The sequence below is a fragment of the Pogoniulus pusillus genome, chromosome 29 (genome assembly GCF_015220805.1).
Source record: "Pogoniulus pusillus isolate bPogPus1 chromosome 29, bPogPus1.pri, whole genome shotgun sequence".
NCBI classification, from domain to species: domain Eukaryota; kingdom Metazoa; phylum Chordata; class Aves; order Piciformes; family Lybiidae; genus Pogoniulus; species Pogoniulus pusillus.
This window is the reverse complement of record NC_087292.1, coordinates 15,297,320-15,321,199: the sequence shown is the minus strand read 5'-3', so window position 1 is coordinate 15,321,199 and position 23,880 is coordinate 15,297,320. Positions and strand designations below refer to the sequence as shown.

The window sequence follows — 23,880 nt, the reverse complement described above, 5'->3', positions numbered from 1 at the left end:
ATGAATTTTACAGCTGGCAACATTACCCCTGCCTGAAAATGAGATCCATTTGCTTTCCTTGTGGAAGTAATTGTGTTAATATCAAAGCTAGTTCCTAAATGAAATGGAGAGGGCTCTACTCTGTGAGGAATCAGGGATGTGAGCTGAAGGGCTGGAGTGATGGCTCCTGGCTAGCACAAGGAGTCATCCTTTGTTCTCATTGTCATTTTCAAATTATCAATCATCAGATGCAGTTATCAATCCCTTGCTAACACAACTACAATGACAACAAGTACAACTACAGCTACCTGGAGGGAGGCTGTAGCCAGATGGGGTTGGGCTCTGCTGCCAGGCAAGCAGCAACAGAACAAAGGGACACAGTCTCAAGTTGTGCCAGGGGAGGTCTAGGCTGGATGTTAGGGGGAAGTTCCTGGCAGAGAGAGTGATTGGCACTGGAATGGGCTGCCCAGGGAGGTGGTGGAGTGGTCGTGGCTGGAGGTGTTGAAGCCAAGCCTGGCTGGGGCACTTAGTGCCATGGTCTGGTTGGTTGGGCAGGGCTGGGTGCTAGGTTGTGCTGGCTGAGCTTGGAGCTCTCTTCCAACCTGCTTGATTCTATGATTCTATGCCAAGGAGTTATCCTTTCCTCCACAAAAGAAGCCCTTTGTGACTTCAGTGGAGTTACCTGGGGTGTATTTAAAGTATGTCTGAGCCCATACATGCATTTGAGTGACCTCTTGTCCCAATCTCATCTTTGATTTGCCTATTGCCTCTAGCCAGAGACTGGTATGTGTGTTTGTACTGCACTGGGCACCACAGAGCCTGCTTCTCATGGGCAGCTCCATCGGCCCCATAACTGCTGGCAGCAAAGATACGTGCCCAGGCCAGAAATATCTCTCTGGCTAATTACTCTGTTAGTCTACAGGAGTGCTTTGGAGAAGCACTGACTGCATTAAACAGACAGCTTTCCTTAATTAAGACCCGTTTGTGCTTCGGGTGCTGGGAAGAGCCCAGATGGTCCCACAGCCAGCACCTCTGGCTGCAGCTGGGCTCTGCAGCTCTCTCCTTTATGCCCTTCTGCTAAAAGTTTCCCTGCCCAGCGCCTGTTTGCTGGAGCGCAGGGATTCTCTCCTCCTCCTCCTCCTCCTCCTCCTCCTCCCGAGCAGGAGGTGGGCAGGTCTAGCTCCATTAAATATACAAACACACTGTCCTCCCTCTCTGCTCCACCGAGGGCTGGCGTGGGCATTGGTGGCCCCTCGGCAGCAGAAGCTGAGCAGAGGCTGCCCAAAGGGCTGGGGGAAGGGTGAAAACAGCAAGCAGCAGCAGCAGCAGCAACATATAAATCGAGCAGCCAAAACCACCCCGCAGGAAAGGAGAGAGGAGCGGGCAGGAGAGCCCAGGGAGGCTCTGTGCATTCGCTCTCTCTTGACAGGAGCTTTCGGCAGCCCTTGGGCATCTTTTCCATCGGTGTCCCAGGGAAGAGCATCCTTCAGGAGGAACAGCTGGAGACCAGACAGCAGAGAAATCAAACAAATCACCAGCGATTAGCCCTTCCCAGGGGCAGGTGGGAGGGGGTGGGGGGGAGAGAGAAAGGAGTTTAGGGGAATGAAGCTGGAGGATGCTGAGACTCCGGGAGGAAAAGTTGCCCTGACGAGAGACTCTGCCTGCTAGAGCCTGAGCTCTGCTCCACGATGGCATTTCTTGTGTCTGAAGGAAACCTCCTGCTGCTGCTCTGTGCCAGCATCTTCCCCGGTAAGTTTGAGAAAGCTTTTCTACCCCTTGCTCTGCTCTGTAGTTCTTTTCTCTTTGATCCCTCTTAAACACAGGCTGCAAAGACCTGTCCCTATCCCCAAGGAAATTTCCCCCACTCCCGCATCCTCCTGCCCCATCCTGGTCAGCTCCTTAAACCCAGCCTCTGCTGAGCTCTGCTTTGCTTTGCTCTTCTGCTCCTCGCCTGGTTTGATGGGGAAAGGGTTAAAGCCGCGGTGGGGAAGGGGATAGGAGGGAGAACCCAGACAAGGGCTCAGCATCCTGCTCCCAGCCTGGGTTTTTCTTCCCTGGGTAAAGCGTGTTAATGTGTCTCGGGGCTAGCGCTCGGGCTGGGGAGAGCGCAGGCAGCGCTCAGCTAATGCTTCCCTTTGTAGAATCCAGGGCAGCTAAAGCCTAAGTAGGAGCCATATTCCAGGAGGGATGCAGGGAGAGCCCCCGGCTCTTTCTGGCCGCCGTCTCTGTGCGCGCAGCGGCCACAGGAGAGCAGCTTCTTGGCAGCCCCCTGGAAAAAAATAGGTGGCTTTGGATGTTTAATAAGCAGCCCGTGGGGAACGTGCAGGGTCAGGGCTGCTCTTTGCAGCCTCCAACTTTGAAACTAATTATCGAAGGAAACTATGATCTTGTAGCCCAATTTGCGCTCGCCTCCAGCCTCTTCCTCCCCCATCGCTCTTGTGGCAGGTCAGCGCTGAAAGTTCATTTGAAGACCTGAATTTCAAGCTGATTTTTGGGGTGGTTTTCTTTGAAATGATGCATCCAATGTCAGTTTTTATGTGGAAATCTGCCTCAAAATTCTCAGCTCTGAAAGTTCATTTGAAGACCTGAATTTCAACCTGATTTTTGGGGTGGTTTATTTGAAATGATGCATCCAATGTCAGTTTTTATGTGGAAATTTGACCTCAAAATTCTCATCTCTGAAAGTTCATTTGAAAACCTGAATTTCAACCTGATTTTTGGGGTGGTTTTCTTTTAAATGATGCATCCAATGTCAGTTTTTATGTGGAAACTGCCTCACAATTCTCATCTCTGAAAGTTCATTTGAAGACCTGAATTTCAACCTGATTTTTGGGGTGGTTTATTTCAAATGATGCATCCAATGTCAGTTTTTATGTGGAAACCTGCCTCAAAATTCTCAGCTCTGAAAGTTCATTTGAAGACCTGAATTTCAACCTGATTTTTGGGGTGGTTTATTTCAAATGATGCATCCAATGTCAGTTTTTCTGTGGAAATCTGCCTCAAAATTCTCATCTCTGAAAGTTCATTTGAAAACCTGAATTTCAACCTGATTTTTGGGGTGGTTTTCTTTTAAATGATGCATCCAATGTCAGTTTTTCTGTGGAAATTTGACCTCAAAATTCTCATCTCACATCCAAAGGCTGCTTTTCCCTTCTTGTCTTACCCTTCCAGCATCCTGCTTACAGGCTTCAGTGCCAGAAACTTGCAGAGAAGTGGTCCAAAAAAAAAAACCCCAGAGATTAAATTCAGAGTAGAGTTTCCCAAATTATTATAGTGGTGCTCCATAGGATCATAGTTGGAAATGACCTCTAAGATCATCAAGTCCAACTGTCAACCTGAGAGCACCATGGCCATTAAATCTTAAGAGGAGCCACAACCACACATTATTGACCACCCCCAGGGATGGTGACTCCACCACTTGTCTGACCACTCTCAGTAACAAAGTTTTCCCTAATACCCAACCTAAACCTCCCCTGCCACAGTTTCAGGCCATGTTATATTTCCAGGTGGTGTTTTTTTCCAAGCCATGTTTTGCAGACCACTCCTCTGCTCTGCAATAAAAACCCTTCACTGGGACTTGGCCATGGTGGGTGAACAGCATGAGAAATGCTTGGGCAATGCCTGGGGTAGCAGGGAGGCAAATCACCAGCAGGGCATGGCAGAAACATCTGGAATCATAGAATCAGACAGGATTGGAAGGGACCACAAGGATCAGCCAGTTCCAAACCTCTGCCATGGGCAGGGACACTTCACATTAGATCAGGCTGTCTAGAGCCTCATCCAGCCTGGCCTTAAACACCTCCAGGCATGAAGCTTCCACCACCTTCCTGGGCAACCCCTTCCAGGCTCTCACCACCCTCATGCTGAAGAACTTCTTCCTATCATCCAGTCTGAATCTACCCATTTTCAGTTTTGTTCCATTCCCCCCAGTCCTATCACTGCCTGACAGCCTAAAATGTCCCTTCCCAACTTTCTTGTAGTCCCCTTCAGGTACTGAAATGCCACAATAAGGTCACCTGAGAGCTTTCTCCTCTCCAGACTGAATAGCCCCAACTCCCTCAGTCTCTCCTCACAGGAGAGGTGCTCCAGCCCTTGGAAAAGACCTTTCCAGATTGGAAAAGCTCTTCAGCATCACCAAGTGCAACCTATATTCAATAAAATTCACCTTAAACCATACCCATAAGCACCACATCCAAACAATCTAGGGTGGGTGGCTCCAGCACCTCCCTGGGCAGCTCATATAGCCTGAAGACCCCCACCAGAAAATAAACATAGAAACATAGAATCAACCAGGTTGGAAGAGACCTCCAAGCTCAGCCAGTCCAACCTAGCACCCAGCCCTGTCCAGCCAAACAGACCATGGCACTAAGTGCCTCATCCAGCCTTTTCCTCAACACCTCCAGGGACAGCCACTCCACCACCTCCCTGGGCAGCCCATTCCAATGCCAATCACTCTCTCTGCCAACAACTTCCTCCTCACATCCAGCCTAGACCTCCCCCAGCACAATTTGAGGCTGTGTCCCCTTCTTCTGTTGCTGGCTGCCTGGCAGCAGAGCCCAACCCCACCTGGCTACAGCCTCCCTTCAGGGAGTTGTAGACAGCAATGAGGTCACCCCTGAGCCTCCTCTGCTGCAGGCTGCACACCCCCAGCTCCCTCAGCCTCTTCTCACAGGGCTGTGCTCCAAGCCTCTTACCAACTTTGTTGCCCTAAGATTGGAAGAGACCATCCAGTCCAAGCCCTCTGTTAAAGCAGGTTCACCTAGATGAGGTTGCACAGGAATGCATCCCAGGCAGGTGGGGTTAATTATGAGCCTGCAGTGAACAAAACTCCACCACATCTCTGGGCAGCCTGTTCCAGCACTCCACTACCCTCAAAGGCTATTGCTTAGGTTTCAGTGAAACCTCACTCTGAGCTCCAACATCCTGCATGTAAGACTCCATCTCTGTTGGCTCTTGGAGCTTCACTGGTCTCATGGCATCGTGCCCACAGCCTTTGGCCAGGTGGAGACCCGAGCCCACGCGGAGGAGCGTCTGCTGAAGAAGCTCTTCTCTGGCTACAACAAGTGGTCCCGGCCGGTCGCCAACATCTCTGACGTGGTGCTGGTCCGCTTCGGCTTGTCCATTGCCCAGCTCATCGATGTGGTGAGTGCGGCAAGCAGCCCGGAGAGGTGGGAGGGTGGCTTTGGGAGAAGCTCCTGGGGCGTGTGGGTTTCGTTGGCTGGTTGGGATGGCTTTGCTCTTGGCAGAGAGGAGTCAGCATGCAGACAGCTCTGCTGGAGTGAGGGGTGATTCATGGGAGTAGCTGCTCACCAAAGTGATGACCAAGTGATGGTGATCACAGGATCACAGGATGTCAGGGGTTGGAAGGGGGGGCCCAAAAAGATCATCCAGTCCAACCCCCCTGCCAGAGCAGGATCATACAATCTAGCTCAGGGCACACAGGAACACATCAAGGCAGGCCTTGAAAGGCTCCAGAGAAGGAGACTCCACAACCTCTCTGGGCAGCCTGTGCCACTGCTCTGGGATCCTTACAGGCAAGAAGTTCCCCTTGTGTTGAGCTGGAACCTCCTGTGCTGCAGCTTCCATCCATTGCTGCTTGTCCTATCCCAGGCAGCAGTGAGCAGAGCCTGTCCCCCCTCCTGACCCCCAGCCCTCAAATAGTTATGAACATTTATTAGATCCTCTCTGAGTCTTCTCCAGACAAAAAAGGCCCAGGTCCCTCAGCCTCTCCTCACCAGGCAGTGCTCCAGTCCCCTCAGCATCCTTCAACTGGGGAGCCCAAAACTGAATGCAGTGATCAGCAATCCTTTATTCTTCATCCAGCACAACTGAGACTGTGTCTCCTTGTTCTGTTGCTGCTTGCCTGGGAGAAGAGCCCAACCCCACCTGGCAATCAGCTAGACCATGGCACCTTTAAATAGAGACATCTTTAAATAGAGCAGGTTCCTCAGGGCCCTGCCAAGGCTGGCATTGAATATCTCCAGGGATGGGACCTCCACCACATCTCTGGGCAGCCTGTTACAGTACTCAGTACCCTTGTTGTGAAGGGGAAGTGTAATACAGCTGGAAGACATCACTAGTGAGGGATAATCCTGACAAACTACCCTGCTATCTTTTGAGGTAAGAGTTTGGAGGTGCTGAGGAAACAGGTGAGGTGATGAGACAGGTGGGCAGTTTAAGCCACCAGTCACTGGAGAGTTTCCTCTCCTCGTGCACAAGCCACCAGCTTCCAGCCTTGCAGCATGGAAATGATCCTCTGTTCCCTTCCTCTCTCTTAGGTCAGACCAAGAGAGCCTGGGCTGTTTGCAGTTGCTAATGTTGAAGTTGTACAGTTCTCATCTGAATAATTGATAAGACTAAAGATGAGACATTAGTGACTGTGGAAGCATGAGAGAGATTTTCCATTATGCAGCTGCTGAACCGTGGGAGAGGAGGGATCGATACACCTGCTTCCTACTGATCTCCCCTCTTTGCTTCAGAATTAATCTGCTTAAAACCATGTCAGTGGCTGCAAGTGCAACTAACAGGCAGCTCACTGCTGGGGCTGGTGCATATGGCTGGAGGAGAGCTCTCAGCCTCTCCTGCCCCAGTCTGTGTGGGGCTGAAGGAGAGCTCTCAGCCTCTCCTGCCCCAGTCTGTATGGAGCTGAAGGAGAGCTCTCAGCCTCTCCTGCCCCAGTCTGTGTGGAGCTGAAGGAGAGCTCTCAGCCTCTCCTGCCCCAGTCTGTGTGGAGCTGAAGGAGAGCTCTCAGACTCTCCTGACCCAGTCTGTGTGGAGCTGAAGGAGAGCTCTCAGCCTCTCCTGCCCCAGTCTGTGTGGAGCTGAAGGAGAGCTCTCAGCCTCTCCTGCCCCAGTCTGTGTGGAGCTGAAGGAGAGCTCTCATCTGCTCCTGCCCCAGTCTGTGTGGAGCTGAAGGAGAGCTCTCATCTGCTCCTGCCCCAGTCTGTGTGGAGCTGAAGGAGAGCTCTCATCTGCTCCTGCCCCAGTCTGTGTGGAGCTGAAGGAGAGCTCTCATCCTGCTCTGGCAGGGGGGTTGGACTTGATGATCTGCTTGGGTCCCTTCCAGCCCCTAATATCCTGTGATCCTGTGATCTTTTCCTAGAATCACAAAATCATTAAAGTTGGAAAAGACCTCTAAGATCTTTAAGTCCAACAGTCAACCCAACACCACTATGGCCATTAAACCATGTCCTCAATTTGCCATGGCCACACATGTCCTGAACAGCTTCAGGGATGGGGACTCCACCACCTCCCTGGGCAGCCTGTTCCAATGCCAGACTGCTCTTGCAAGGAAGACTTTTTCCCTATATCCAATTAAAACCTCCCCTGCTGCAACTTGAGGCCATTTTCTCTTGATCTACTGGTAGCTCCTTGGAGGAAGAGACCAACTCCCACTTGACTCCAGCCTTCCTTCATTGCCATTCTTGAGGGAAAGATTTTTTTTGTTCCAAATATCCATCCTAAACCTCCCCTGGCACAGTATCAGGCCATGTCCTTTGTGTCTACCACCTGATACTGGAGTGGTTCAACACAGAATACTCAGAGTTCATGTATCTGATAGAAGGAGAAACAACTGTTGAGCTTCATGCTTCTAGAACTGTGTCCAGGGTTAGTGTTCCACAGCAGATGAAGCTGAGTGCTGTAATACACACACACACACACGTGTGAGTAAGGAGGTGTATCTCCATCACTCCCCTTTGAATAAGGAGATGTGTCTCCATCACTCCCCTTTGAATAAGGAGATGTGTCTCCATTACTCCCCTTTGAGTAAGGAGATGTGTCTCCATCACTCCCCTTTGAATAAGGAGATGTGTCTCCATCACTCCCCTTTGAATAAGGAGATGTGTCTCCATCACTCCCCTTTGAATAAGGAGATGTATCTCCATCACTCCCCTTTGAGTAAGGAGATGTGTCTCCATCACTCCCCTTTGAATAAGGAGATGTGTCTCCATCACTCCCCTTTGAGTAAGGAGATGTGTCTCCATCACTCCCCTTTGAATAAGGAGATGTGTCTCCATCACTCCCCTTTGAGTAAGGAGATGTGTCTCCATCACTCCCCTTTGAGTAAGGAGATGTGTCTCCATCACTCCCCTTTGAGTAAAGAGATGTGTCTCCATCACTCCCCTTTGAGTAAAGAGATGTGTCTCCATCATTCCCCTTTGAATAAGGAGATGTGTCTCCATCACTCCCCTTTGAGTAAAGAGATGTGTCTCCACCACTGCCCTTCCTCCAGAGCTCAGGTCTTTGAGCTGTGGAGCTCTGTCCTCTGCCTGGCCCCATTGTCCTGAGCTGAATCCAGCAGCACCGAGGAAAATCCTGCTAAATTCAAGCCCGTCTGGCTCACAGGACTGCTTAGGTGCCAGCTCAGCTGTTCAGTGGGATCAGGCAGCTGTGCCCTGCCCCATGTCAAATGACAGACACATCTGCTTTTTATTTACAGGGTGCAACTTGTGTTTACTGCAGAGGTGGTTTGTAATTACAGAAATGAAGCACCATTCAGTGACATTTAATGAGTTCCTTGGGCTGCTTCATCTGCTCCTGTAACCAATCCCTGATCTTGCATTTCAGGATGAGAAAAACCAAATGATGACCACGAACGTGTGGGTGAAGCAGGTGGGTGCACCACAAACGTGGGTGGGTTTTTTCTGCTGTGTTTCTTTTCAGTTGTGCTATCTCTCTGACCTCTCCCAGTTTTGTAATGTAGTGGTTCTGGGCATCACCTGCCCCCCCCTGCACACAAGGACTCACCCAGACTGACTCAGCCAGCTGGAAGTTAGAGAATGAAGCTTTATATTTACAGCTTAGCACAATTTACAAGCAGATATATATAGAATAAGAGATAGTTACAACTGTATACAGTTATAGACAAGTTGAAAGTTATACAGAAGTACAAGACCCCTCCCAGCAGTCAGAATGCCCAGGAGAGGATCACAGCTCACAGGATGTCAGGGGTTGGAGGGGGGACCCAGAGATCATTGAGTCCAACCCCCCTGCCACAGCAGGACCAGACAATCTAGCTCAGGGCACACAGGAACACATCCACAGGCCTTGAAAGGCTCCACAGAAGGAGACTCCACAGCCTCTCTGGGCAGCCTGTGCCAGGGCTCTGGGACCCTTACAGGAAAGAAGTTCCCCCTTGTGCTGAGCTGGAACCTCCTGTGCTGCAGCTTCCATCCATTGCTGCTTGTCCTATCCCAGGCAGCAGTGAGCAGAGCCTGTCCCCCCCTCCTGACCCCCAGCCCTCAGATAGTTACAGACATTTATTAGATCCCCTCTGAGTCTTCTCTTCTCCAGCCTAAGCAGCCCCAGGTCCCTCAGCCTCTCCTCACCAGGCAGTGCTCCAGTCCCCTCAGCATCCTCATAGCCCTCCACTGGACCCTCTCCAGCAGATCCCTCTCAGTCTTCTGTTTTCCAGACTCCCAACCACTACTCCTCCTTCTTTTTAACTCACCCTCTGTCTTATCTCAGAATCTCACATGCAGAGTGAGCTGGCAAGGTCGGCAAGGGCTGTTAGAAGCAGAATGATCAGCTGGAAACACTTGCAGGGTCAGGCAGAAGAGTTAATGTGTCCTAAGCCAGGCAGAGCCTGACTTCTCATTTGTGTCCCTGTTTTTATGTCCAAGCAGAGTGAATGGGTACTAGAGACATCAGCATATTTTCCTTTCACAGCCAAAGATCTAATTTCTCTCATTAAAACATTCTAATTAGTCTCAAAGCAGCACATGTCACCACCTTGTTGTTGGCAGGAGTGGCACGACTACAAGCTCCGCTGGGACCCCCAGGAGTACGAGAACGTCACATCCATCCGCATCCCCTCCGAGCTCATCTGGAGGCCAGACATTGTCCTCTACAACAAGTGAGTGTGGCCAGAGGGCAAACCCAGCCCTTGCAAGTGTTTTTCCACCCCTGGGGTTAAGGGGTTCCTTGCAATTATTTCCCCTTGGTTTGCTCTCTGTGGTTGAGTTCCATGTAGGTGCTCATAAGCTCTGTCCCAGGTGTGACTTAAAGGATGTGGCTATGAGAGTTGGGGTTCTGTAGACTGGAGAAGAGAAGGCTTTGAGGAGACCTTGGAGTGGCCTTCCAGTATCTGAAGGGATCTACAGGAGGGCTGGGGAGGGACTGTTTATAAGGGCTTGTAATGACAGGACGAGGAGGAATGGGTTTAAACTGGCAGAGGGGAGATTGAAAGTGGCTGTTAGGAAGAGGTCATTTGCAGTGAGGGTGGTGAGCCAGTGGCACAGGTTGAGGGTGGTGAGACACTGGCACAGGTTGCCCAGGGAGGTTGTGGAGCACAGAAGCACAGAATGTGATCAAAGATCACATTCTGTGCTTCTGTGCTCCACAACCTCCCTGGAGTGCTCTACAACCTTGCTGGAATTGTTCAAGTCCAGGTTGGATAAAGATTTGAGCAACCTCTTCTAGAAGGAGGTGTCCCTGCCTATGGTGGGGGCACTGGAACTGGCTAAGCTTTGAGCTCCCTTCCAACCTAAGCCATTCTATGAACACCCTTCAGGAAGGCTCTTTTCTCCTAATCACCCTTCCTCTGGAGAGTGAATTTTGTTTGGGAGGGATATGAGGTATTCTCTTCTCTTCACATTTCAGATGCACAATGAAGCTGGGTTTGAGCTTTCAGTCCTCTTCAATTGCATTTCACCAAGGAGCTCTCCCCTAATTCATCACCATCAACCAGAAAAGCCAATTACTGAGCTTCAGTAAGGGAACTGAAGCTGAGAGACCTCTTTTTTTTAGTCTGGAAAAGAGAAGACTGAGAGGGGATTTAGTAAATGTTTATAACTATCTGAGGGCTGGGGGTCAGGAGGGGGGGACAGGCTCTGCTCACTGCTGCCTGGGATAGGACAAGCAGCAATGGATGGAAGCTGCAGCACAGGAGGTTCCAGCTCAACACAAGGGGGAACTTCTTGCCTGCAAGGGTCCCAGAGCCCTGGCACAGGCTGCCCAGAGAAGTTGTGGAGTCTCCTCTGGAGCCTTTCATGGAATCATAGAGTCAACCAGGTTGGAAGAGACCTCCAAGATCATCCAGTCTAACCTAGCAGCCAGCCCTGGCCAATCAACCAGACCATGGCACTAAGTTCCCCAGCCAGGCTTTTTGAACACCTCCAGGCACAGTGACTCCACCACCTCCCTGGGCAGCCCATTCCAATGCCAATCACTCTCTCTGCCAACAACTTCTGCCTAACATCCAGCCTAGACCTCCCCTGGCACAACTTGAGACTGTCCCCTTGTTCTGTTGCTGTTGCCTGATTCTAGTTTGATAGCATTTTGCTTTTGGTCAAAAGAAAAACCCCAAACACCTGAATGGGTAAGGGAGGAACCTGTCCAGGGGACTCTGAGCTTTGCAGAGCATGGAAATTATCTTTCCCATTAGCTCATCTCTTGCTCCTCAGTGGTGCAGAGTGATTGCACACTTCTTGCAACTCATTGCATCCTCACACAGACACTTCTCAGAGATTAGAGCAGTGGAAATGAGTAATTCACAGGACCACAGTGTCCTACAGGGACACTCTGAGCATGAACATCATTACCACATTGCAAGCCAAGGAAGGTGTTCACAGCTTCCACTGGAAGAAGAAAATGAATGTCCTTGTCCTTCTGTGGTAAGGACTGCTATTTTGGGAGCTTCTGGTCATTGTTGTGGTGGGCCACAGTGCCAGGGGAATCAGTGTTACACAAACCTGCATTGTGTAGGGGACCTTTGTCTGTCAAACCACCCATTCACTGGGGCTGGTACGTGAGAGCCGAAGTGTCATCTCTGCATCTGCCCCTGCTGTGAGCATCCCAGAATCTCAGCATGGTGAGGGTTGCAGGTGACCTCTGGGCATCCTCCAGTCCAAGCCTCCTGCTAACACAGGCTCAAGTAAAGCAGGTGGCCCAGGGTCTTTTCCAAGTAGGGTTTGAAAGTTTCCAGAGAAGGAGACCCCACAACCCCTCTAGGCATGGTCCAGGCAAGAAGAGCCTTAGGACTGAAGAAGGAGCTCTCACTAGCCTCTTGTGCTCTAGATATTTCAGGACTGTGGGTTGGACTGGATGATCTTGGAGGTCTCTTCTAACCTGGTTGATTGTATGATTCTATTCTATGACTTTGTGCTCAAAGCAGCCCTCTCAAGGTCAACAGGCACCCAGACCTCTGAGCTGGGTAGCCTTTGGCTTCTGCCCCTTGCATTCTCTGTCCTAGCTCACTGGCACCAGAGCAACCAGAAAGAGCTCAGGGAGCAGCTGGCCACAGCAGCTATTCCAGAATGCCCTCCTTATCCTCTTCTAAGTCCCCTTGGACTTGGCTCTGGTGAGGCCACAACTCAGGTATTGTGTTCAGTTTTGGCCACCACAATAAAAGAGAGATATGGTGCTGGAGCAGGTCCAGAGGAGGGCAACAAGGCTGGGTAAGAGCCTGGAGAATAAATCTTATGAGGAGCAACTGAGGGAGCTGAGGATGGGTAGTGCAAAAAGAGGAGGCTGAGTGGAGACCTCCTTGCTGACTACAACTACTTGAAGGGACACTGTGGAGAGGCTGCTGCTGGGCTCTTCTCACGGGTAACTGGAGACAGAACAAGGGGGAATGGCCTCAGCTGAGGCTGGGGAGGTTTAGACTGGACATTAGGAACAAGTTTTTCACATAAAGAGTGATCAGGGACTGGAATGAGCTGCCCAGGGAGGTGATGGAGTCACCAATCCTAGATGTGCTTAAGGGTGGTTTGGATGTGGTGCTTAGGGATATGTTTAAAGTGGATCTTGTAGGGTAGGCTTCTAGGTTGGACTTGGTGATCCTGAAGGGCTTTGCCAACCTGCATGGTGCTGTGATTCTGTGATTGTTTTTGGAGACCTCTTCCAGCCTCATCCCTTCACTCTCTTCACCTCAGGCTCTTAGGACACCTCTGACTCCTTCTCTACAGAAGCTTTGGGCTACAGCTTAAGGTGAATCTTGTAGGGTAGGATACTAGGTTGGACTTGGTGATCCTGAAGGACTTTGCCAACCTGCATGGTGCTGTGATTCTGTGAGTTTTTCAGTTGCCCACCTTACCTCTTGAGCCAGTTTGACATGCAGGGAGGTATGGCAGGTAGCAAATCTATCTGTACTGGTGACCTGCTGCCACACAAGGAGGTTACTGCCCCAGCTACCTACATCTCTCTCTCTATCCATACTTACCAGTAATAATCATGCATTCCTCTGATGCTTGTCATGAGCCTATCATACATTTTTAATTGGCTGCTTTGGCCATGAATTAAACATGGCTGTAGGCACCAACCATTAACCAGTCACTAATGGTTTGCCATTCATTCTATACCTCTTTGCAGCTAGATTGGGCCATGCTCTTTCATACAGTCTTGTGTAAACTGGGATATATTTCTCTCCTCTACCTAATTTCCTGCCAAACACTGAAGCTGCAGTCAATATCTTAGCTGCATTGCTCTGACAATCAGGTTTCATGGGTTTTAGGGGTTGCAGGGCAAATGCAATGCATGCAAGGCTAGGCACAGAGCATGGTGGGACACCAAGATGAGGCTTTTCTGCAGGCCAGAAGCAGATACTGTTTCTCCTTGTGGGCACTTCAGCTGGAAATGTTTGAAGAGGAAAGTAAAGGTAGTAGCTAATTGGGGGTGATCTTAACAGGGACAACTTCTTGTGGTGATGCTAACAGGGATAACTTCTTGTAGTGATGAGACAAGGGGTGATGGATTCAAATCAAAAGAGAATTGATTTAGAGTACACATTAGGAAGAATTTGTTTATGGTGAGGCTGCTGAGACCTTGGCCCAGGTTGTCCAGAGAGGAGGGAGCTGTCCCCACCCCTGGAACCATTGTAGGTCAGGTTGTGTGGGGCTCTGACCAACCTGCTCTAGTTACAGATGTCCCTGCTGATTGCATGTGGGTTGGACTGGATGAGCTTTAAAGGTCCCCAAGCATCTCATGATTCTAAGTTGAAAGGGACAGTAAAGCTGCTGAGGAGTCTGGAGAACATCTCTTCTGAGGAGCACCTAAGGGAACTGGGGGTGTTTAGTCTGGAGAAGACAAAACTGACAAGAGAGCTTCTGGCTCTCTACAATGCTATGAAAGAAGGTTGGACCCAGGTAGGTGTTGGTCTCTTCTTCCAAGCAGCAGCCAACAGGACAAGGGAAAATGGTCTCAGGTTGCATCAGGGGAGCTTTGAGTTAGATATTAGGAAAAATTTCTTTGCTGCAAGAGTGGTGAAGCATTGGAACAGGCTACCCAGGGAGGTGGTGGAGTCCCCAGCCCTGGAAGTGTTCAAGAAATGTGTGGCCATGGCAAGTTCACAGAATCAGGCAGGGTTGGAAGGGACCACAAGGAGCAGCCAGTTCCAACCCCCCTGCCATGCCCAGGGACACCTCATACTAGAGCAGGCTGCACACAGCCTTAGCCAGCCTGGCCTGAAACACCTCCAGCCATGGGGCCTCAACCACCTCCCTGGGCAACCCATTCCAGCCTCTCACCACTCTCATGCTCAACAACTTCCTCCTCACCTCCAGCCTCACTCTCCCCACCTCCAGCTTTGCTCCATTCCCCCCAGCCCTGGCACTCCCTGACAGCATAAAAAGTCCCTCCCCAGCTTTTTTGTAGCCCACTTCAGATCCTGGCAGGCCACAAGAAGGTCCCCTGGGAGCCTCCTCTGCTCCAGCCTGCACAGCCCCAACTCTTTCAGCCTCTCCTCATAGCAGAGCTGCTCCAACTTGGGGATGTGATTTCATGGCCACGATGGTGTTGGGTTGATGGTTGAACTTGATGACCTTAGATGTTTTTTCCAACCTTAATGATTCCCTGAAGCTAGATATGAGAAGGTATCCTTTGGCAAAGAGACTTTCTGGGCAGGAGATTATACAAATGCTTCTCCTCTTTTCATCTTGGATCATATATGAAATGTAAACTGATTTGAGATTTACATCTTTAAGGAAACCAGACTCCTCCTTGTGAGGTTATTCTCATATCTAAGCTCATTATTATCAAAAAAATAACCCCAACCTCTTCCATTTATCCACTCTAGAGACCTAAATTAAATCAGTAAACTCAGCTGCTTTGGCCTGCAGACTCTATGTAGTTGTCAACATTCATAAGGAACCTAAAACCAAATTAATATCCTACAGGGAAATTAATATGCTGTTGAATTTTCAGCCTTGATGAGATAAGTTCCAAGGCTCTGTAAATAGTTTCCTCTGGCTGTGACAAGGCCCATGTACAACAGAGGAATATGAGTTAATAGTGAAGTGACAAAGCCTCTTGGTGGCTGCCAAAAAGGCCAGCTGCTCCTTATCTGTGGCTGTAAAAGCTCTTCAGACATCACCAAATCATTTGTAAGTGAATTACCTAATCCTGTGCACTGACTGATTTTTCCCATTCATGAATGGACTTTAAGCCCATTTCAGTTTTCCTTTGTGAAAGGGAGGGGAAGTCAAAAGGGGGGAGGGAAGGGGGAAAAAAAAGGAAGTTTAAATTCAAAATAGCTTTTGATTTTGTTGCCCAATCAAGTGAAAAACTCTTGGGGCTACGTTTCAAGCATCATTTCTTTTTTGACTGTGTTGAGCCATTTGGATGCTGCACAAGACAGAAATTCCACTGGAGAAAACCCTGGAAGTGCAGGGTTGCAGTGCTCCAGGTGCTCCAGCTGCTCAAAGCTGCCCAGATGAATGCAAGACCATGTCCTTCAGTCTGATGGATGGGCAGAGAACTTGAGATGTGAGCTTCACTGGCTAGTTCTCAACAGGATATTCGTGATTACAACACAGCATTTCTCTTCTCTAGCCTGATGATCACTGAGTCCCAGCATCCTGGGGGCTGGAAGGGACCTCTGCAGATGATCCAGTCTGACTGCCCCTGCTAAAGCAGGGCACCCACAGCAGCTTGCCCAGGATCACACCTAGCTGGGTTTGGGACCTTTGGAAATCATCCAGTCTGACTGCCCCTGCTAAAGCAGGGCACCCACAGCAGCTTGCCCAGGATCACACCTAGCTGGGTTTGGGACCTTTGGAAATCATCCAGTCTGACTGCCCCTGCTAAAGCAGGGCACCCACAGCATCTTGCCCAGGATCACACCTAGCTGGGTTTGGGACCTTTGGAAATCATCCAGTCTGACTGCCCCTGCTAAAGCAGGGCACCCACAGCAGCTTGCCCAGGATCACAGCTGGTTGAGTTTGGGACCTCTCCAGAGAAGGAGACTCCACAACCTCTTTGGGCAGCCTGCTCCAGGGCTCTGCACCCTTGCAGCAAAGAAGTTTCTCCTCATTTTCATATGGAACCTTCTGGGTTCCAGTTGGTGCCCATTGCCCTGGGTCCTGTCACTGACAAGGGTCTGGCCCCATTCTCTTTTCCTCCACCCTTCAGCTCTTGCTGAGCATTGATCAGCTCTCCTCTAGGGCTTCTCTTCTCCAGCCTCAGGTGTCTCAGCCTTTCCTCCTCACAGAGCTTCCCCAGGCCCCTAAGCATCTTTGTAATCTCTGCTGGACTCTCTCCAGTAGTTCTTTGTCTCTTTAACTGAGCAGCCCAAGACTGGACACAATACTCCAGTGGTGTCCTCATTAGGGCAGAGCAGAGGGGAAGCAGAACCTCAACCTGCTGCCCACACTCTTTTTAATGCACCCCAGCAGACCATGGAGCAAAGCTGGAGGTGCATAAGTTCAGGCTGGAGGTGAGGAGGAAGTTGTTGAGCAGGAGAGTGGTGAGAGGCTGGAATGGGTTGCTCAGGGAGGTGGTTGAGGCCCCATGGCTGGAGGTGTTTGAGGCCAGGCTGGCTGAGGCTGTGTGCAGCCTGCTCTAGGGTAGGGTGTCCCTGGGCATGGCAGGGGGGTTGGGACTGGCTGCTCCTTGTGCTCCCTTCCAACCCTGCCTGATTCTATGATTCTCTTTGCCTTCTTGGCCACAGAGCACATTGCTGGCTCACAATGTGTAAAATCTGGGAAGAAGCTACTGGGAACATTCTTTTTTCTCACTATTTTCTGGTGTTAGCTGTTGCAAAAAGTAAGCCCCACCTTAGCCTCCACAGCCACCACAAAAAGTAGAAGGAACTAAAGACCAAGAGATACATGGAGAGAATTCAAATGCAGATTTCAGTAAGGGAGAGCAGGAACCAACCTGAGGAATTGACTGTGTGGTAAGATGCACACAAGGCACTGCTGGGCAGGCAGCTTTTGAACATCAGGAGGAAGCAAATTGCTCTTCTGAAGTGCAGTATGCTGGCTTGTTCCCTTGAACTATGCTGCCCTGCTTCCATCTGGTGAAGGTAGGAAGTCACTCTGGTTTCCTGACTCACTCCAAAGCTGTTTGGGAGAGAAATGCCAGAAGGTGTCCCAGTCTGACCTTCACAAGCTTGGGAGCATCCCTGACATTTTACTTGCTTGTGTCTATTTGTGCACTTGCAAGGATTTTGCCACTTTACACCAGGTTGGCCTTACAGTAGGTCCATAATTGCTACTCCACACATCATGGAATGCATTAGCTTGAAAGGGACCTTAGAGATCATCTGCTCCAACCTCACCACCGTGGGCAGGGACACCTCTCAACTAGACTCCAACCTGGCCTTGAACACTCACAGGGAGGAGGCAGCCACAACCTCCCTGGGCAGCCTGTTCCAGAGCCTCACCACCCCTGCTCTGAAGAACTTCTTCCTCAGATCCACTCTAAGCCTTCTCTCTCTCAGCTTCAAACCATTCCCCCTTGGCCTGTCTCTAGATACCTTCCTGAAAAGTCCTTCTGCAGCCTTCCTGTAGGATCCATTCAGGTATTGGAAGGAAGCTCTAAGGTCCCCCTGGAGCCTTCTCCTCTCCAGGCTGAACCCCCAGCTCCCTCAGCTTGTCCTCAGAGCAGAGCATTTCCAGCCCTTCAATCGTCTTTGTGACCCTCCTCTGGACTCACTCCAACAGCTCTGTGACCTTCTTATGATGGGGACACCAGAACTCAATGCAGCATTGGAGGTGAGGTCTCAACAGAGCAGAGCAAAAGGGCAGCATTGCCTCTCTTGTCCTGCTGGCCACACTCCTCCTGGTGCAAGCCCAGGGCATGGTTTGCCTCCTGGGCTGCATGAGTGCACTGCCACTCCTGCTGAGATTTCCTGAGTCTTCTGGGAGTTTAAAGAAGTGTTTCTGGAGAGGAATCCTATCTCTAGATGTCTTTGAGGTTTGCTGCCAAGCTCTATCCAGTAATGGGAGAATTGATAAGAGGAAATCTATAAGAAGGATCTCTCTCACAGGCTGTTGCTGTGTTAGCTTCCAAGGACTTCTCCTACCATTATGCTGAGGACAGAGCCAGAGTTTTGCCTCTAAAGTGCTGATGAGGATGCTTGGCAAAGGGGAGAATTGAAGCAAAATGCACCAGTTCAGCACTCTTAGAGCCTTCTGAGAAACTTGTGCTTAGTTCATCAGTGTAGCACAGACATCCCTGGGACAGGCTCTCAGTGTACTGAGGAACAATCAAGATATTGGTGACCATGGATTTCTAAACATCTGAAGCAAGCAAAAGTTGGGATGTGACCTAAAGAAGTACACTTTGGTGCACAGATACCTTGGTCTGAGGATACTGAGGTGCTAGAGCAGGTCCAAAGGAGGACAGCAAGGCCAATGAAGGGTCTGGGGCACAAGTCCTATGAGAAGCAGCTGAGGGAGATGGAGTTGTTCAGCCTGGAGAAGAGCTGGCTTGGGGGAGACTTTCTGACTCTCTACAGCTCCCCAGAAGGAGGCTGGAGTGAGGTGTGGGGTGGTGTGTTGAACCCAGTAACAAGTGCCAGGGTGAGAAGAAACAGGCTCAAGTTGCACCAAGGGAAGTTTAGGTTGGATGTTAGGAAGAATTTCTTCACTGAAAGGGTTCTCAGGCATTGGAGCAGGCTGCCCAAGGAGCTGTTTAGGAGTTGTGTAGCTGTGGTGCTGAGGGACTTTGCTTAGTCAAGGACTTGCTAGTGTTGGGCTGCTGATTGGACTTGATCACCTTAACATCTCCAACCTAGGCAGTTCCAGGACTCTGGGATCTATGTACCCAAGATGTTTTCTACCCAAGTTGCCAAGACCTTGAAGATATTTAAAGTCCTCCTGGATAAGGTCTTGTAGTTACCCCTGATTTGAGCAGGGAGGTGGAACCAGACCATCTCCAGGGGTCCCTTTCAACTCAACCTGTGGATTTGAAGTTGCCATTCTGGCAACACTGATCAGGTGAGGAATAAACCACTCTCTGAGTTGCCTTTGCAGAGCATTTTAATCTGAGCAATGCAGAAGTACCTCTTTAATGCCAAGGGGGCAGGGTACATCTTTTTAAGGGGTCTTAAAGCTCCATTTTGTCTTGGTTAGTGCAAAGTTTTAAATGAGGACATTGTGGCTACTTCCATATATGCCTATAGCTAATTTTCAGGCTGGTGAAGCTCCATTTGGATTTAAATTGTATCACCAGAAATTAAACTAAATGTGGGCCTCATTTGCATGCATCCTGAAAACATTTCATTTGTTGGGATGATGTAGCTCCCAACTGCAGGGAAAATAGAAACTGGCAAAACAAAATACAAATTCTCCATCAGCAGAGCTTTTTTTTTTTGGTTGTTGTTGTTGCTCTTTACCCTTTTTTTTTTTTCAGTGAAATAAAGTTGATGGCTGCTAGTAGAGCAATGCCAGTCTTGAACCCTTCTGAGCAGAGCAGATCTTGGTAGAGCAGCCTTTCTTCTGGAGATGAGAGGTTAGACACTGCAGAACCCAAGGACATAGCAAAACCAAGATAAATATATCATAGAATCATAGAATCAACCAGGTTGGGAGAGAGCTCCAAGCTCAGCCAGCCCAACCTAGCACCCAGCCCTGCCCAACCAACCACACCATGGCACTAAGTGCCCCAGCCAGGCTTGGCTTCAACACCTCCAGCCATGGCCACTCCACCACCTCCCTGGGCAGCCCATTCCAATGCCAATCACTCTCTCTGCCAGCAACTTCCTCCTAACATCCAGCCTAGACCTGCCCTGGCACAGCTTGAGGCTGTGTCCCCTTGTTCTGTTGCTGGGTGCCTGGCAGCAGAGCCCAACCCCACCTGGCTACAGCCTCCCTGCAGGCAGCTGCAGGCAGCAATGAGCTCTGCCCTGAGCCTCCTCTGCTGCAGGCTGCACACCCCCAGCTCCCTCAGCCTCTCCTCACAGGGCTGTGCTCCAGGCTCCTCCCCAGCCTTGCTGCCCTTCTCTGGACACATTCCAGCACCTCAGCATCTCTCCTGAATTGAGGAGCCCAGAACTGGACACAGCACTCAAGGTGTGGCCTGAGCAGTGCTGAGCACAGGGGCAGAAGCAGCTCCCTTGTCCTGCTGCCCACACTGATCAGTGTCTGTCTTCTCTCTTACTGTGCACTGTTGTATTTGACATGAAAATATAAGAGCTGCAGTACTTCATTACTGGCAGCTTTTCAGAGTAATCAGCAGAGCCTGACTCTCTTAATTCTCAAGTGTTCTTGTGATGTTTACCTTGCACTCAACTCCTTCTTCCACATGGTTTTGCATGACAACTGTCACAACACAGTGGTCTAGATGGAGGCAGATGAAAATGTGCTATCACTCTAAAGGAGTGGCTGCAGGTTTTCTCTGTCCTGCTCTGTGATACCTCTCACCCTCTTCTCTAAGGCAGTACTCATGGCAGGCAGCCAGAGGTGTTGGCACAACTTGGCCAGGAAGGGCTTTTCCCCCAGCAAAGGTAGCAGGGTTTCCCATTCCTCCTCATGGCAGGCTTCACTTGCTGGCAGTTGTCTCCCTTTCAACCCATGGAAGAGATTGGAGGAAGGCTCTGGAAGACTGTCAGCAGCCAGGTGACCCTGTTTGCTCCTTCTCTCATGTCAAGAGGAGCAGAATGAAAGCCTTTTCCAGGATGATAGCATCTCTCTAGGCTCACCCTGCATCAGCAGGGTGCCAGCAAGTGTAGCTTCCAATCCATTAAGCATTAAGCATATGCTTCAAAGTCCAGTGTGGGTGGTAGGCTTGGGGAGGGAGGCAAAAATGTACCTATATAGGTAATCATAGAATCATAGGCAGGGTTGGAAGGGACCACAAGGAATCTGCCCCCTGTCATGGGCAGGGCCACCTCACACTAGATCAGGCTGCCCACAGCCTCAGCCAGCCTGGCCCTAAACACCTCCAGGGATGAGGCTTCCACTATCTCCCTGGGCAACCCATTCCAGCCTCTCACCAGCCTCATGCTGAAGAAATACTTCCTAACATCCAGTCTGAATCTCCCCATTTCCAGCTTTATTCCATTCTTCCCAGTCCTATCCCTACCTGACAGCCTCAAAACTCCCTCCCAGCTTTCATGTAATGGAAGTATATAGGAAGAGTTAAGGCAACTGCAAACACTGCCTTATATGATAGAATCATAGAATGGCTTGAGTTGGAAGAGACCTTCAAGATCATCAAGTTCCAACCCCTCTGCCCATGGGCAGGGACATCAGGTTGCTCATAGATTCATCCACCTTTGTCTTAAACACTTCCAGGGATGAGGTGTCCACAACTTCTCTGGGCAACCTGTTCCACCACCTTCTTCCTAATGTCCAATCTAAATCTACCCTGCTCTAATTTCAAACCATTGCCCCTTGCTCTATCACCACAAGAAAAACCTCCAAGAGCAGCAAACACTGAGCTGGGACTTGCTGGGCATGTTTAATGCCTCATTCTGGCTTCATATTGCAGGCAAAACCCAGCAGAGAATAAAAGCAAGCAAATGATCTTGGAGTGTTAAATTAGATTGCAGACTGAAGACACAGAAAAGGAGCTGGGTGGTTGGCTGCATGGCATTGCTGGGGTTTATTTGCAGCAGAGTAAAACACTGTGGTGCTTTTGTCCTCAGTCCTTTGAGACAGCAGTCTGGGCTTGGAGGTATTTTTAGCTTTCTTGTTGGAAAAAATAAAAGAGGGAGGGAGAGAGAGAGAAAAGAAGGCAGTTTAGAGCTTCAGGAAAGTCCAGTTCAGAGATCAAAAAGCATTGGGTGCTTTTCTGTGCTTTTGCTTTCCCTAAATCTGCCACCAAGGGCAAAGGTTTGCCATTAGAGCAACCAAGCAGAGGTTAGTAAAATCCTGGGTCTCCACTGTGATTCTGAGATTGGTTTCCTCCCACCCCCAGCTCACAACCAGCCTGGAAAATGGTCTGAAAAGTCAAAGATCTGGGCTGGGAGCCTGGGAGCTGGGAGCTGGGGGCATGTGCTGTGGCTGCCCAGAAACTTTGTTAGCCAAGACAGCTCACTGAGGGCCAGATCCTGCCCCTGCTTCCCAAAATGAGCAATATTACATCAGATCCTTTGGAAGTCTCTGTGGTGAGGGAATGATGAGGATGCACTGGAAGCCAGTGTGGACAGGGAATGATGAGGTTGCACTGGAAGCCAGCTTGGTCAGGGAATGGTGAGGATGCACTGGAAGCCAGTGTGGACAGGGAATGATGAGGTTGCACTGGAAGCCAGTGTGGACAGGGAATGATGAGGATGCACTGGAAGCCAGCTTGGTCAGGGAATGGTGAGGATGCACTGGAAGCCAGTGAGGTCATGGAGTGACTCATGAACTGAGGGCAAGACAAGAATATCACAAAGTCTGTTTTTTTTCCCCTTTTGCATGTAAATTAGTGGATGATCTTCTCAAGTTCCTCAAGCAGCTTGAGGGGCCCCACTGGGTCACCCTTGAGCTGTTTTTCTTGCTGCTGATGATGAAGAGGAGAGGTGTGACCCTGTGCACCCTGGCACTGTACAGCTGCTGTCAGGACACATCTGGGCACTGAAGCAGCAGAGCAGGGTCAGGGGACTTTGCCCATTGCTAGGAAAGTGACTGCAGGCTGGATCAGCTCCAGCTGGGAGAGCTGAGCAGGAGCAGAGAGCTTTCTGTCTATATCAGCCTGAATAATTCATCTCAAATTTTTAGCAGAAGCTCTCCCTCCCCTGCTCAGCTTCCCCTTTGTTAGCAGCGTTGCAACTCAGCATCACACAACAGGCTTCTTCCTCTGCATCCCTCAGCTCTGCAGCAGCTCCAGCTGGGTGTGTGTGAGATGGTTCCCAGCTCCCTCCCTTCTCTCTGGATGTTCTTTCCTCTGTTCTTGTAGCTGAATTTCAGGTCATTGCTCCACAAACAGATTCCACCTATGTGGTTTGTTGTTTTCTTTCCCTTGGGATTTCAGGATGTAGAGAAGGTACCTGTGGACTTGTCCCTAGACGTGGAGTTTGTCACAGTCCACACGTCACAAGATCATAGAATCAACCAGATTGGAAGAGAGCTCCAAGCTCAGCCAGGCCAACCTAGCACCCAGCTCTGCCCAACCAACCAGACCATGGCACTAAGTGCCCCAGCCAGGCTTGGCTTCAACACCTCCAGCCACGGCCACTCCAGCACCTCCCTGGGCAGCCCATTCCAATGCCAATCACTCTCTCTGCCAACAACTTCCTCCTAACATCCAGCCTAGACCTCCCCTAGCACAGCTTGCCACTGAGAGCAGGGGGGGAACAGAGATACTTGACCCTTGGGGATCTTGTAAAGGTATATAAATGTCTAAAGGGTAGAAGTCATGAGCATGACTCTGGGCTCTTCTCAGTGGTGGCCAATGACAGGACAAGGAGCAGTGGGCAAAAACTGGAACACAACAGGATTCACTTGAACTAAAGGGGAAAATTCTTTGGTGTGAGGGTGTTGAAGCCTTAGAGGCTGCCCAGAGAGGTTGTGGAGTCCTCTTCTCTGGAGAAATTGCAACCCCACCTGGACTCTGTGATCCTAGGTAAGCTGCTGTGGGTGCTCTTCTTTAGCAGAGAGGCCATAGGTTTAGAGAATAATTTGTGTTGGAAGAGACCTTTACAGATCATAATACAGAACAATTTGTGTTGGAAGTGACCTTTGAAGATCACAAAGTTCAGAGGTTCCTTCCAACCCCCACCCTTCTGTTATTCTGATTTCATAGTGGCATAGC

At 50.1% G+C, this 23,880-nt stretch overlaps 1 protein-coding gene across 1 annotated transcript in view; it reads left to right on the top strand.

Moving 5' to 3' along the window:
* The first annotated feature begins 1,214 nt into the window (after positions 1-1,214).
* CHRNA4 (cholinergic receptor nicotinic alpha 4 subunit) overlaps positions 1,215-23,880 on the top strand; it is a 28,117-nt gene continuing 5,451 nt past the window's right edge. The window contains exons 1-4 of the mRNA XM_064167638.1: positions 1,215-1,728; positions 4,970-5,121; positions 8,548-8,592; positions 9,726-9,835. Of these exons, the coding sequence (XP_064023708.1) occupies positions 1,668-1,728; positions 4,970-5,121; positions 8,548-8,592; positions 9,726-9,835 (368 nt within the window). The 5' untranslated portion in view covers positions 1,215-1,667. The remainder of the gene's footprint in view (positions 1,729-4,969; positions 5,122-8,547; positions 8,593-9,725; positions 9,836-23,880) is intronic.